The 15,227-nt window shown below is 53.3% G+C and overlaps 1 protein-coding gene across 8 annotated transcripts; it reads right to left on the bottom strand.

The window, feature by feature from the left end:
- Positions 1 to 1,825: 1,825 nt before the first annotated feature.
- On the bottom strand, positions 1,826 to 12,618 carry TNNT1 (troponin T1, slow skeletal type). 8 transcript variants are annotated; one of them, XM_069457153.1, is made up of 13 exons: positions 12,573 to 12,618; positions 12,445 to 12,458; positions 12,130 to 12,156; positions 11,860 to 11,892; positions 11,015 to 11,036; positions 8,633 to 8,696; positions 8,289 to 8,405; positions 7,993 to 8,070; positions 5,751 to 5,864; positions 5,433 to 5,542; positions 2,933 to 3,023; positions 2,763 to 2,803; positions 1,826 to 1,978 (listed from the first exon to the last, which is right to left on the bottom strand). In XM_069457153.1, exons 1-13 carry the CDS (start codon positions 12,602 to 12,604, stop codon positions 1,933 to 1,935), a joined length of 789 nt encoding a protein of 262 aa, XP_069313254.1. In that variant the 5' UTR covers positions 12,605 to 12,618; the 3' UTR covers positions 1,826 to 1,932. The 8 variants fall into 8 exon arrangements, with proteins under 8 accessions (XP_069313254.1, XP_069313257.1, XP_069313255.1 ...); XM_069457154.1 differs by having other exon boundaries at positions 1,926 to 1,978; positions 12,130 to 12,159; positions 12,573 to 12,604; XM_069457158.1 differs by having other exon boundaries at positions 1,926 to 1,978; positions 11,015 to 11,033; positions 12,130 to 12,159; positions 12,573 to 12,604.
- Between the last annotated feature and the right edge of the window lie 2,609 nt (positions 12,619 to 15,227).

Genomic DNA, 15,227 nt, shown 5'->3' with positions numbered 1-15,227 from the left:
ATCTTGGAGATGAAAGCAGAGCAGAAGGCAAACGAAGCCTCAATTCTTAATGACAATTTGGATCTGCTTCTCCTGCTCTGGACTGCCACCTCTTCTCTTTAGGTTACATGTGAGAAAAGAAATCCCTCCATCCACCAAAAGCATTGTTATTTGGGGTCTCTTTTGCGGGGAGAGGTCTTTCTTACTAGCAGCCAAACATAACTCCTAAATGACAGTGTCAACTTAGCGCTGGCATTATCCTGGGGAGGGATCTGAGTCAAGCTGCAGGAACATGACGAGGCACTGACAGGATGACACAGCCAGCCCCTGCTGACCCACCAGAAGACTGCAGAGGCATGAGCAAGTCCAGCCAAGCCCAGCGGGACAAGAAGAACCGCCCAGCTGAGGACGTTGGTACACTGAGACCGGAGTCTGCCAACCTTCTCATCTGCTGGCAAATTAATAAACTACTCTTTCCTTCTCCTCACACCACTTGTCCTTGTTCTTCTGATGCGACTTCGGGGACAAGTGCGGAACTTTCAGCAACAAAATTTGGCACCCCTGGGTGGGTGACCTCATTGGCTCTCCGGTGGATCAGCACCCTGCAACTAACTGCTGGAGGAAGCAGGAAGCAGCCCCAGGACAAGCCGTGGGTCTTCGCCGGAAAGAGAGGCTTCTTTTCTTGGTCAGAGGGCAAGGGACGGCCCCAGCAGCTGCCAGAGCCTGTTTTAGCTCCACAGGCAAAGCAGCAAACAATGGGTCATTAGTTTGTCACTGAGCTAATTCTCCCATGGGAGACTTTACATATATCACTTTTCTGTTTGATTTGCTCTTACATTTCTTAGTTCAGGTGAACTTTACATACCACAAGATTTACCATTCCAAAGTACAATTTGGAGGGTTTTTTGTATATTCACAGGCTGTACAACCATCACCACTGTCTAATTCCAGAATATTTTCGCCACCCCCAAAAGAACCCCCATTCCCTTTAGCCATGACCCCCACTCCCCTCCCCCAGCACCACAAAAACACTAATCTCCTTCCTGCCTCTATAGCCTATTCTGGAAAATTCATATAAATAGAATCATATGCTATGTGACCTTTTGCATCTGGCTTCTTTCCCTTAGCATAATGTTTCCAAGGTTAATCCGCATTGTAGCATATATCAGTACTTCATTCCCTCTTATGGCTGGACAATGTTCCGTTGTGTGGACATACCAACCTGTTGGTGGACACTTGAGTTTTTTCTGCCTGTGGCTGTTATGAAAGATGCTGCTATGATGAACGTTCATGTCAAGTTTTCGTGTGGACGTATATATTTTTGCTTCTCGTGGGCACATACCTAGGAGTGACATTCCTAGGCCGTATGTTAATTCTGTCTCACTCTTTGAGGAACTGCCAGACTGTTTTCCAAAGCATGTGCATCATTTCCCATGCCCACCAGCACTGTATAAGGCTTCAACTTGCCCTGTCATTTTAGTGACTGTTGATGACACTCTCCCAAGCAACAGCTCCTCGGTGAGAGTAAGTCGATTAACTGTGGAGAGGCCAGAGGCATATCAAGAATAATAACACCAGCCTGACCAACAGCGAGACCTCGTCTCTACTAAAAATTAGAAAGAAATTATCTGGCCAACTAAAATATATATAGAAAAAATTAGCCGGGCATGGTGGCACATGCCTGTAGTCCCAGCTACTTGGGAGGCTGAGGCAGTAGGATTGCTTAAGCCCAGGAGTTTGAGGTTGCTGTGAGCTAGGCTGATGCCACGGCACTCACTGTAGCCCGGGCAACAAAGCGAGACTCTGTCTCAAAAAAAAAAAAAAAAAAAAAGAATAATAACATCAAAGAACTCAGCGGGTGTCGACAGGGGGAGCATTTATTTCACACTACGGATGGAACAAACACTCCGAGGGCTCCTGGGGGCCTCAAGGTGGGCCACTGCCCTGGCGTCCTCACTTCCAGCGGCCTCCAACGCGGCCCTTCCCTGCCCCCTTCCGGCTGTAGGAGAAGGAGGTGGTATTAGGAAGGAGAGGGGGCCCTTCCAACCTCTGAGCCCCCAATTCAGGAAGTCCATCCCCCAGAATATTAGCCCTCCCCGCCCAGAGGAAGATTTGGGCAAAGGCGTCTCATTCAGATTTAACGATCTGGGTGGGGTGGCTGGTGGTTAGAGGCCTCATTGACACGTGGGAGTTGATAATATTTGTAGGTGAGTTCAGGATGTTCCGTGGGTGCTGATACATGTTTATGAGTCAGGGGCCAGAGTCGAGGGGTTGGGGGGGAGAAGGGTTGGGTGACCTAAGGGTCAGTAATGTGCAAGAGGGGCGGGGAGGCTGGGGTGAAAGCGACAGAGAATGAGAGAGAGAGAGATTGAGAGGAGACTTTCTCAGCCTCAGCCCTACAGATATTTGGGGCCAAATCATTCTTTGCTGTGTGGGGCCCTGTCTTGTGCATTGTAGGATGTTGGGCAGCGTCCCCGGCCTCTACATTCTAGATGCCTGTGGCCCCTCTCCAGTTGTGACAACTAAATCTCTCCAGACATTGCCCGATGTCCTCTGGGAGCTAGGACTGCCCCCCCCCCGCCACACCCTCGAGGACCACAGATTTAGAGGGACACAGACAAAGGGCAGAGAGAGGAGGACAGGGAATGAGAGTGTCCCAAAGAACAAAGGACGGAGACAGAGAAAGGGACGGATACCAAGAGGGGGTGGGGGATGGGCACCCACAGAGGGAGGAGAGAGATGTGGGGTGGGGGGTGTCAGGAGGGGGAGCAGGTCACACTCACAACTTCTGGGCGTGGCTGATGCGGTTGTACAGCACGTTGATCTGCAGAGCAGGAGGGAGATGCTGGTGGGGACAGCAAGTGGGGACGGCCGCCCCACCCCTGCCCTGCCCTCCCCACCTGGCCCAGCCCAGCCCAGCCCATGGCAGTCCCCGTACAAAGGCGAGTCCCACCTCATATCTCTGCTGCTTCAGCTTTGCCATCAGGTCGAACTTCTCAGACTCCAGCTGGTGGATCCAGTCCGACAGCTCCTGGGCCTTCTCCCTGGCAGGGCAGGAGGGCCGTGATGGACGAAAGCCAGGGCACACCTCAGGCCCAGAGGAGGTGGAGAAGGACTCTGGCCCAGAGAGGTTGGGGGAACCACCCAAAGCCACACAGCGAGTCTCCGAGCTCAGTGTTGTTGGCAGCATTTGGTTAATATTTGAGGCCAAGGGTTTTTAAATCTGGGCCTACTTTCTCCACCTCCAAAATGGAGATCTCACATTTTCCCAGGGGGAAGAAGGATGTCATTCAGGGTTAAGAGCCCAGACTCCAGTGTCAGAAACCACCCCCCGGTTCAAATCCCACTTCTACCATTCTCGGGCTTATGACTCCAGCCAAGTGACTTCTTTTAAGATCCTGTTTTCTTCTACAAAAAATATAGAAATAAAACTGTGGAAGAGATGGCTGGTTGCCTACCTAACATCCCTTATTTCTTTCTTCTTTAAAAACAGAAACTTGTGCAATTGACTCTGTTGAAAAACTACATTTCCCAACCTCCCTTACAGGTGGGAATGCCCAGTGGGGTGAAAGTAGATCATTCAGTGGAGCATCCAAGAAAGATTTTGTGGCTCTTCTCTTGGAACTTCTTTCTGCTGCTTGGATCATGAATGTGATGTCTGGAGTTCCAGCAGCCATTCTGGGCCATGAGGTGATTTTGAGAATGGACATATCAGGCTAAAAGTGACAGAGCAGAAAAATAGGATGCATCTCTGATAATTTTGTAGAATTGCCATACCAGCCGTGGACTACTGACCTTCAGATTTCTTCTATGTGAGAAACTAAACCTCTGTATTTTAGGCTGCTGTAGTCAGACCTCAGTTATTAGAGGCCAAAGTTATTCTTAACTGATAAAAAATCTGCACTGAGCTGTTGTGGGCTGAGATAACGCATGTCAAGTACCTGGCATACAGAGCAAATACTCAATAAAGCTAATGTTAGTGTTCATTTTATTATTACTAGCACTCCTTAGGGTTTGTGTGTGTGTGTGTGTGTGTGTGTGTGTGTTTGCTGGCCAATGGCTTTTAAATGCCTTCTCCTCTGTGGTGTATTTTATTTAAGAATTTTATAGCCCCCTTATATGCCTCTGGTTTCTCCTATCTAATAAATAAAATTTAGGTAACTTGAGATCCTCAAAAAATATTACTGGAACTAAATTACAAGTATGTGGCAGGGGACAAACAAAGGAAGAAAAAGAAGAAAATGAGTATCGACTGCACATTATTTTATGCCAGGCCCGTGATGATATCTTACGTGAATCACATACATGGGGGGAGGGCGCGGAGCCGGTTCCAAGGCTTCCAAGAACTGTGCACGTGTTTTCCCAGCTCCACATTCAGTGCCCTCACACTGGGAGTCAGAAGTCAGCAAGGCGGGAGTATTTATACAATGGAAATGGGCAAGTGCTAAATCTAGACTTTTTTCCCCTGGAGAGCCAGCTGTTAAACATTTACCGTCAAGCTACTTTACAGCATGAAAGCAAAGAGTGAGGATTATTGCACCAGAAGGCCCGGGTTCAAATCCCAGCTCTTCCACTTGCTAGCTGTGCAACCTTGAAAATGTTACTTAACCTCTCTGTGCCTCGGGTTCCTCATTAGTAACACGAGGATAATAATAGTATCTACCTCATAGGATTGTAAACCCTCCGTAGGAAGCTGCTGCTATCATCATCATCATCATTATCTCGTTGAACTTTCACAACTCTGTGAGGTAGATTTATCATCTCCTCATTTCACCAATGAGGAATGGGAGGTCCAGAGATGTTAGACAACATGACTAAGGTCACACAGTAGCTGGTGGAGCTAGCACTGCACCTGGGCAAGTGTCCTCAGCGCTTGAGCTCCCAACCCTACCACGATGCCACCTCTGAGCAGTTTGAAGTTTCTGACAATTTGAGCCATGCCCCAGCTGGGCCCCAGCCATGCCCTGTCAAGAGGCAGATGACAGCCCTCAAGGAAAGACCCTCCCCAGCCTCCCCTCTGTGGCTTAGCATGGGATGCAGGCTGTCCTGGCAACGGGATGTGACGGAGAAGGCAGCATCTCATGGGGCAGGAACTCGGCTAGAAAATTCTTGCCAGCACATCGGATTTCAATTCAGGTAAAAGAGCCCATCCTGAGCTCGTGTGGCACATTATCAAGTTAACAAAATCTCCTAAAAGAGGGAGCCATCTTGTCCAGCTTCCCCCCATGTGACCTGCCCGAGTCTAAAGGCCACAGTGGGTTCTGTATCAGTGATCAGTGACATGTTTCACAGAGAAGGCAGCAGGGGCCCAGAGAGGGGGAGCCACTTGCCCAGAGTCACACAGCACCAGGGCTCAGACCCAGGGCATCTGCCTACCTGAGTCTGGGCAAGGGTTCTTATGTCTCTGTCTCAAACCCAGGCCCCTCCAGCCCCGAGCCCCCCACAACACCTACCGGAGCTGGTCCTCCCCCATGTAGTCAATTTCCAGAGGCTTCTTACGCTCAGACAGGATTCGCTGTTTCATCTCCCGCCCTGTCTGCCGTTTCCCACGCTTCTGTTCGGCCTGAGGGTTGGGGAAGGGGCACCTTGAGCAGGAGGTCAAATCCCCCAGGACAAGGGTCACACCCAGGAACCCAGGCACCCAGGCCCTCCTCCCTCAGACCCAGAAGCTCATACTCCTATTCTCTCCTGCATCCGGAAGCAAAAATCTGAGCCCTCCACTCCCTCCTCCCTCAGAACTGAGACCTCGGGCTACCGCATGCTGAATTCACCTTGACCAGGTAACCTCCGAAATGGGCCCCCATGTTGGACAGAACCTTCTTCTTTTTGGCATCATCCTCTGCCCGCTTCTTGGCCTCTTCCTCTTCCTTCCGCATCTTCTCCTCCTGTGGGAAGAAAGGAGTGAACCCCATGGGCTCCCCTCTAGGATGGGGGGGGACAAGGGCCCTGGGATGGGAAGGAGGGGGCTCATTCCCTGCTGAGTGAAGCTGGGGCACAAGGATCCAGCAGACCCAGTGCCCGAGAAGCAAGGGGAACATCAGGATTGGCAAAAATGAAGGAGCCCCCTCTCGGCCCCTCCAGGCCTGACTATGTGACCACCTGCAAGTCTCTTCCCCTCTCCGGGCCTTAATATCCTCCCAGCAAAAATCAAAATGAGGAGAGAGGAGGAATATGCTTGCTTCTTCTGCATCCCCCCAGCCTGAATAGCCAATGGCGAAATTTGCTGTGTGACCACAGTCCAGATACTCAACCTCTCTGAGCCTCTGTCTCCCTTAATCTCATGAGATGAGAATTCATTTTCAGAGGGTTAACAAAGGTGACTGGTGATAGGACTGGGGGCTTGGGGCACTGAAGAGGCTGATGGGCTTGAGCCTGAGGAAGGGGTTCTAGAATGTGAAGGCATTTACAATGTTCCAGAAAGGCTACACTGCATATTCCATGAGCAGTGACTTATCCACGCTGAACTCCCTCTGCCCACTGAAAGGGTGGTGAGGTGGACGTGGTTTTCTGCACATCCAGCGTCCCCTACCTGAATTACTTTCCTATTGCTGCATTAATTTGCAAACTTAGTGGCTTAAAACAGTGCAAGGCTATTATCTAGCAGTTCTGCAGGTCTGAAGTCTGAAATGAGTCTCACTGGGATAAAATTAAGGTGTGAACAGAGCCGGTTCCCTCTGGAGGCTCCCAGAGAGGCTATTCTCTTCCCTTTCCCTGCTTCTAGGGGCCACCTGCAGTTCTTGGCTTGTGGCCCTTTCCTCCCCATTCAAAGGCAGCTGTGTAGCATCTTCAAATCTCTCTGGATCTGACCCACCTTCCTCCCTCTGTTAAGGACCCACGTGATGACATTGGGTCCCCCAGATAATCCAGGACAATCTTCCCATCTCAAGATCCTGACTGAATCACATTCATAAAATCCCACTTGGCTGTGTAAGCTAATGCACTCACAGACTCCAGCGAGTAGGATGTGGATATCTTTGAGGGACGTTATTCTGCCTATTACCCTACCCTACTGTTACTCTTTTCTTTTCTTTTCTTTTCTTTTTTTTTTTTTTTAAGACAGAGTCTAGCTTTGTTGCCCGGGCTAGAGTGAGTGCCGTGGCATCAGTCTAGCTCACAGCAACCTCAAACTCCTGGACTTAAGCGATCCTACTGCCTCAGCCTCCCGAGTAGCTGGGACTACAGGCATGCACCACCATGCCCGGCTAATTTTATGTATATTTATATTTTAGTTGTCCATATAATTTGTTTCTATTTTTAGTAGAGACGGGGTCTCACTCTTGCTCAGGCTGGTCTCGAACTCCTGACCTTGAGCGATCCACCCACCTCGGCCTCCCAGAGTGCTAGGATTACAGGCGTGAGCCACCGCGCCCGGCCGCTAGTGTTACTCTTTAAAAGTGGTTGCAGTGGGGATCTACTCCTTGATGCCAAGGTGGGTGATGTCTCCGAGGTCTAAGCCACTCAAAGAATTCTAACCACTCTCCCCAAACTAGCCAGTCATCAGCCCCATGCCGGACAGGTGAACAGTCTAAACACACCCCAGGTTTGTACAGTAGAGAGAGAAAAGAAGAGTTTAAGCTAGAGCTGCTGGTGGCCACCCTGTGAATCAGAGTGTCCAGTAGGGACACCCACCATTCCAGTGTGCCTGGGACTCATGGGATGCAGGATTTTCAGGGCTAAAATGAGGAAAGTCCCAGGCAAACCAGGAGCTGGTCACCCTAGTGTCCACAAAACGTGGGCCAAGAGTTGGGAAGAGAAAAGCTCCGTCTTTGTGATATCATTTGAGTCCCTTGATCCAGCCATGCCTGAAGCAAGCCAAGCTCTAGTTATATGAGCCAATCAAATTCTCTTTCTCCTAAATCCAGTTTGGGTTGGGATTTCCATTTCCAACAGAAAGATCCTTAAAGAATACAGCATGGGGGTTTTCTCAGGACGACAGAGAATATCAGAAATGCAAAATGGAACACCCAGCTGAGGAAGAGCCATGCAGTCTCCCAGGGAAGGGGCGGCACCCACCGCCAGCTTCGCCTGCCGCTCGCGTTCCTTCTCCGTCCTGAAGCGCTGTTGCTCGGCTCTCTCCGCCCGGCGCCGCTCCTAGAGGAGGGGAAGCATGTGGGGGTGCAGAGACCCCCTCCCCGAGTCATTCCTCCGCAGAGCAGGCTTGAGTGTGGCCACCGACTTGGGTAAATTCCCGAAAGTCTTGGCCTCCGCTCCGTAATGGGACAAAAACCATTCTCCCCTCTCTCCGGAGACCGGAGGGCGCGGCACAGAACGAGGAAAGAATCTGGGGACCCGGGACTCCCCCGACTCACAATGCGATCTTTCAGCGCGATCAGCTCCTCTTCCTCTTTCTTCCTCTGTTCAAAATGCACGTCGATGAGCGTCTGCAGCTCTAGCAGGTCCTTCTCCATGCGCTTGCGGTGGATGTCCTGCGGGGGGACAGAGAGCAGCCGGCCCCTGAGACCCTGAGAAACCCTGGGCCAGGTGCAGGCAGCGGGGAGCCCTTCCCAGCAGGAGGCGGTGAGTCACTGGTCAGCTACTCTAAGCACACGCTTTCCAAAGGCGGGGGTAGGAGGCCGCCTTTTCCTGAGTGGCACGAAGGCACCCTGAGAACTAGCCAGCAACCGCGCCTGGGGACCGGGTGCCTGTTACTTACATCGAAGTCAACGCGCTCCCCTTCTGGGATCTTGGGGGGGATCAAAGGAGGCACCATCGGACGGCTGAGTGGACAGAGAGGGACGAAGACCATGAGTAGCCGGCCCCCCTGACCCGGCCCGGGGACTGCAGCCGTCTGCCGCGGCAGCCGGTAGCCACCCCCGCTCCTGACTCCTTTAAATGTGGCCGGCGGGGACTGAGATGGACGTCAGTGCCAATCGAAGAATGTCGGATACCTCACTAGGATTGTTTGATACTGATGACATGTTGGAGTGGTAAAATTTCAGACATAACGGGTTTAATAAAATATGCTATGAAAATTAATTTTCCCTGTTTCATTGTCTTCTTGAAAATGTGGTAGTAAAAGAATGTAGGTGAAGGCCGCCCCCAGCCCTCTCCGGCTGCCTTGGAATTCTCGCTTTCCACCTCTCTGGCTGTCCCACGTCTGTCTCCTTGTCCCCCCTGGGGAGGCTGGAGAGTCTTCCTTTGCCCCTCCGTTCATTCACCGGCACTCCCATGGCCAAGGGCATTCACTCCAGCGACTTCGGTTACCAGCCATTACCGAGGACTCGCCAAGTCTGTCTCCAGCTCAGACTCTCTCCTGAGCCCCAGGCTCAGGTTAACAGACATCTCCCGAACATTTCCCACCTTCCCACCTGCTGTGCTCCGACAGAGCTCATCGACCACTCCAAGGAGGCGGCAGCTCCAGCATCCTTTTGGTTCCCCAGAGACCCCTGGGAGCTGTCCTCACCTCCTCCTCTCCTGGTCCCAGTAATTCCCAAGTCCTGCCTCTTTCTCAGTCCATTCCCTCCCTTCCACCCCACGGTCCCTGCTCCATCTTAGACCTCTTCCCCTCTCACCTGCACCATCGCTCTATCCTCCTCTCTGGCCTCCCTGCCTCCAGCATGTGGCTTATCCTCCTCTGTGACTCCAGAGAGACCTTTCTAACCCTCAGAGCTAGCTCGGTCCCTCCCCGCAACTCCACACTGCCTTTAGGATGAAGTCAAAGCAACCAGCCTGACACTCAAAGCCCTTCCCCTTCTAGCCCCAGCCGGCTTCTCCAGCATCTCCTGTCCTCATTCACAAACACACACATTTCCTGGTTCCCTGACCAGGCCATGCATTTTCGAACCCCTGGGCCCTTCTTTGCATGTGCTGTGCCCTCTGCCTGTGATGCCCTTTCCTTGACACACTCCACCCCCGCGGCCTCACCTGCACCAACAAGCCTTCCCTGACCCTGAAGCACATCTGTGCTCTCTGGCCCAGATCCAGGTCTATGCCTCCTCTGCTCAAAACCCTTCCAAGGCCCCCCACACCATGGGAATAGTGAGGCCCCGCCCCTCCGCTCCATGGCCCCGCCCCTTCTTGCATCCTACACTCTAGCCTCCATGAAATCCACACCACTGCCCATCCAGACCCAGAGAAATTCGGCTTCTAGTTTTTTTCCCTACTTGGATTGCTCCCTCCTTGTACCTCCAAGCCTGGGACCCCCTAGTATGTGTCCTCTTAGCACAGTGACCTCTCACAGCATCCGCTGTTCTGCCTCGCTTAGGATCCTCATTCTTAGAATGACCTGTGCCCACATCTGTTCCCCGGACTGGTCTATATCCAGCCACGGGACTTACTACATACTGCACAGCTTTCTCTGCCTACCATGTCCCTACTACCCCCTTCAGGTATCGAAGTCTTTGTCACCCAGGACTCAGGCATCACCTCCCCTGGGAAGCCTTCCTTGATTGCCCAGGGCAAACATAGGGCCCCCGCCTGTGTTGCTCTGGTACCCTGGTCTTGCATCACTGTGTCTGGGTCTGTTTCACCTATAGGGTCGTGGACAGGGTTGACTTGTTTTTTTTTGTTTGTTTGTTTGTTTGTTTGTTTTGAGACAGAGTCTCACTCTGTTGCCCCGACTAGAGTGCCGTGGCGTCAGCCTAGCTCACAGCAACCTCAAACTCCTGGGCTCAAGCAATCCTCCTGCCTCAGCCTCCCAAGTAGCTGGGACTACAGGCATGTGCCACCATGCCCGGCTAATTTTTTTCTATATATATTTTTAGTTGTCCGGTTAATTTCTTTCTATTTTTGGTAGAGACGGGGGTCTCGCTCTTGCTTAGGCTGGTCTCGAACTCCTGACCTCAAGCGATCTTCCCACCTCGGCCTCCCAGAGTGCTAGGATTAGAGGCGTGAGCCACCAGCCCGGCCAGGGTTGACTTGTTAAACACAGTGGGAAGTTCCCAGAAATGTTTGCTGAAAGAAGGAATGGTTGACTGCTGTCTCCTTTATTTCAACATCTCCCCTCCATCTCTGCCTTTCTCCTGCCCTGTCTCTGGAGGTGGGGGGAATATTTAGGATGATATGATTGGGACCCCCCCATCCCCAATCATCTCACCTTGGTTTGGGGCGCTCCTCTTCTGTTGGTGGTGGGGGACACAAAGACATAATTAGCAAGAGTTTGGGGATGTGGCTAGGCCTGACACACCCTGGGGAGGGAACCCCCAAGCCTCGGCCCCCAGGAGTCCAGGGAAGGACTCTGGAGTCCAGTTCTGGGGAGGGATATGGGGAGAAGAAAAAGAGGAAGGGCAGACAAGGGTGGCCATAAAGGAGGAGGGACACACGCATCAGATATACATTCAGAACCGGTGTGGGACCCCCCCACCCCAGCTTTCTGGGAACCCAAGAAACCCAAGAGGCCAAACCCCCAGACCTTTCCCCATTTATATATCCAAAGCTCCTTCCCTCCTCCATTGGGACCCAGCAGTGCAGGGGGACCCAACCTCTCTCTTCATTCAGTGACCCCAGAGTTCTGTCCCCAGCCCCTTCCCCCTGGGGGACACAGACTCCCAGTTCTAGCCTCTTCTGCAACCCTAAATTCCAGGCCCCAACCTTTGAATGTATATGAGGGAAAAAAAAAAATAACAGACAAAGATGAGGGGAGGACGGGGTGGTGGCTCTCCGCAAACATCCAACCCTTCTATAAGTATTCCTCCAGGCTGGGGAAGAAGGCTTGGGTGTCGGTCCCTTTAAGAAGGAAGGGAAATGGTTAAAGCCACTGCCAGGCGATTTCCCTTCGCGGCCACGAGAGGGCGCGGGGCTCTCCGGGGCTTAAAGGACCGGGCCTGGGGATGGGTTACGGGGTGTGGGTGGGGGAAGATCTGGGAGGTCGGGGCCCGATGATGTCGGGGGTCCCTCGGGGCCCCCGAAATCGGTCTCGGGAAGCGAAGCAGCCGCGGTTACCTCGCTCTGCCGCCGGCTCCGGCTCTTCGGGGGCTGGGGAGGGGCGGGAGGAGAAGCGAGGGTTTGGGGAGCGCGGGAGGGGAGCGGCCACGCCCGGGCGCGGGAGGGGAGAGAGGGGAGAGACCGAGAGGCTGTTAAAGGAACTGGGGCCGAGGCCCTCGGGAGCCCCCACCCCCGCCCGGCCTCCACCCCGGCCCCCCGGCCGCCCCCACCCGGCCCGGCCCCCGGACCCCGCGTCCAGTTCCGGGCCTGCGAAGTCCAGGACCTCACCTTCCTCCTCCTCCTCTGCAGCCTCCTCTTCTAGAAGAACATGGGGGCAGAGAAGAGAACGCATTAGGACCCCAGGGGGCGTGGGGGGAGGGGGAGATCGGGTGGCCAGAGACCAGGGTTGGAGTCTCAGCTGGACTGGGTGACCCCTCTGGGCTCGGCTGCAAACGGGCACCGGCCGCGCGGAGGCTGGACTGGGAAACGCTTCGAAACCCGGAGACGGGCCGGGGGTCCCGGAGGGCGAACCCGCCCCTCCCGCGAAGGGGCCGCAACTCCTCTCTCCTGCCGCCCACTCAGGCCAGCGCCGTCCCCACTCACCTTCTGGCTGCTCCCTGAGGACCCGGTGTTGGGGGGACAGAAGGGAGGAGGAGAGTTAGACATTTTGGGGGGCAGGAGAGTCTCTCCACTTCTCCACGCCCCCAACCGCTCCCGCCAGCATCACTCACTCCTCATATTCCTGCTCCTCGGCGTCCGACATCCCGGTGTGACCTAAAAGCCAGAGAGAAAAGGCCGTGTGGGGGGAGGTCCCGAAGGCGGAGGGCGTCTGGGTACGCGGACCCCGGTCTGAGGGAGGACGGCCCGGTCGTGGAAGTTAGGCCAAGCCTGAGGACAGGCATGAGAGGTGTGGTCCTGGCACAGCCCCTGGCTGCAGACCCCGCCCCTGTCCCCACAGCTGTCCTCTTTTGTCCTATGACGGGTCCACGGAACCCGATCTGAGTTGGGATTAAGAGGAGGTATTTGAGAAGGGACAGTGGCCTGAAGACAATAGCTGCCCCACCCCCAGGGGCTATTTTGGGGGAATGCCACAGACGGTGAAAGAGAGGACATTTCCTAAGAAGGGATTTGAGGAGAGGGACCTCCTGGGACAATTAGTCACACCCGTCCCCTCTCCCACCCCTGCCCCTCCCCTTTGGCTGGTCATCTTCCCACCTGTCTCCTCTTTTCACCTTCACCCATATCCATGGAAGGGGTGGGTGTGTGGAGAGCAGCTTCTGTCCACAGACCTCGTCCTGACCCCTACATAGTGACTCCCCCAACCTTTCAGATCTCCGGGGCTCCAAGGTGCCCAGGTTAACAGGCCCCCCAAATCCCAATACCCATAGATTCTGAGAACCCAGTTTATGATGGCCCTAGTTTCTGAGCCCAGCAAGTCCTCATACCTCCAGATTCTGAGGCCCTGATTCTTTTTACCTTATTTCATTTATTTTCTTTTAGTTTACTGTTTTGTTTTATTTTATTTTGAGACATGGTCTCGCTGTGTTGCCCAGGCTGGAGTGCAGTGGTGAGATCATAGCTCACTACAGCCTCAAACTCCTGGGCTCAAGGGATCCTCCTGCCTCAAGCCTCTTGAGTAGCTGGGACTACAGGCACATGCCACCACACCCTGCTAATATTTTAAAAACTTTGTAGAAACAGGGTCTCATTGTGTTGCTCAGTCTAGTCTCGAATTCCTGGCCTCAACTGATCCTCCCACCTTGGCCTCCCAAATTGCTGGGTTTATGGGCATGAGCCACCATGCCCCAGTTCTTGATAATCCAGATATGGGCTTGGATATCCTAAGACCCACAGGTCTTGAAACCTAAATTCTGACACCTCAAGATTATGAGACCCTCAGAATCTTGATGCCCAAACTCAGAGGCCCGATTCATGATATCCCAAATTATGATACTACAGCAGCTGACACTTTTAATCATAAGACCTCAGAAGGTGAGACCTCCATTCTCCAAACCCCAGATTCTAAGTCCCCTTCCCAGTCCTGATACCCTCAGAGTCTGAGACCCCAAATCCTGATACTCAAACTCTCTGACTTTCAAGCTCAGATATCCCTGATTTCCGAGATTTTCCCAGACTCTGAGACCTCTGAGATCCTAAGGATGTTATTAATATATTCTGGGTCATCCAAGTCCTGGCACTCTCAGATTCTGTACCCTACAAATCCTAATATTTCCCCCTCCATCCTGAGTCCCCCTAAAGTCCAAGCCTCTCAAATTCTCAGACCTCCATTTTCATGCCCCCTCTGCATCCACAACTCCTCCCCACACCCCTCATCTTCCTCACCTCTCTCCTGCCTCCTCCCCCAAGGACACTGTGGAGACCACAGAGCCCTGCAGAGCCCCTTACCTAAGGCTGGCTCTGTAGATGCAGTAAAGGCAGGCTGAGACTTCCTGAGGGGCTGAAGCAGCCCTGAGGTTTATAGCTGGTTGCTCAGCCCCGCCCTGGGGGGAGAGGGAGGGGGAGAGAATTTCTTTGCTCAAACACAGGTCTGAGAACTTGGAGACTGCCCTGCCACCTCTGGCTCCCCACTCAGGGTCCAAGTGACTCCTGGGTGCTCCAAGCATCCCTCCACCCCAATCAGCACTGCCCAGGAGCCCCAGCTTCGGTCAGGCACCCCAGGCTCCCCGTGATGCTCCACACTGTTTCCCTCGCTTATAGCAAAATGCACCCTGTGCTTTGATGCCCTAGGCCCAGCACCCCGTAGGCCCTTGGAGAATGCTTAATGACAAGAGGGGTACAAGGGATACTTCTTGTGTCCATCTCTCTGTTCCCTCTTTCTGTCCCTCCATTTCTGGAATTCTGTTTCTGTTGTCTCTCTCTCTCTCTTTTGTCCCTGTGGTTCCCCATCTGTGTATCTGTGTGTGTGTCTCTGTCCATCTCTCCCCCTCCCTGCCCCCACCCTTTTGTCTGCCACCAGGATTCCACCCTGGTGACAACAGGCACTAAAGCTGGGAAGCAGGTGTGGGGGGGGAGGGGAGAGGATGGGGTGTCAATTAGGCTGGCAAGACCTACCCTCCCAACCCCTCCCCCCCATCTGACACTGATCTTTTTTGGTATCCCTCTCCCCCTTCCCAGCTAATCCATGACCTTGACCTCTAGGTTCAAACCAGCCCTGGGGAGCAGGCTTCCCCACACCTCCATGACTCTGGGTATCTCTCTCTCTCATGGTCTCTGTCTTAGTGTTTCTGTTTCTGTGCATTTCTCAGGGTCTCTCTTTGGGTCTTTGTCTTCGGCTCTCTCTGCATCTCTCTGCCCCTTTCTGGGTCCCTCAGAAGACATTTCCTTGCGAGTGTCTCTCTGTGTGTTTTTGTCTCTGCAGTTCTGTG

Source organism: Eulemur rufifrons, chromosome 24 (assembly GCF_041146395.1).
Source record: "Eulemur rufifrons isolate Redbay chromosome 24, OSU_ERuf_1, whole genome shotgun sequence".
Lineage (NCBI taxonomy): Eukaryota > Metazoa > Chordata > Mammalia > Primates > Lemuridae > Eulemur > Eulemur rufifrons.
This window is presented reverse-complemented; position numbering and strand designations above follow the sequence as displayed.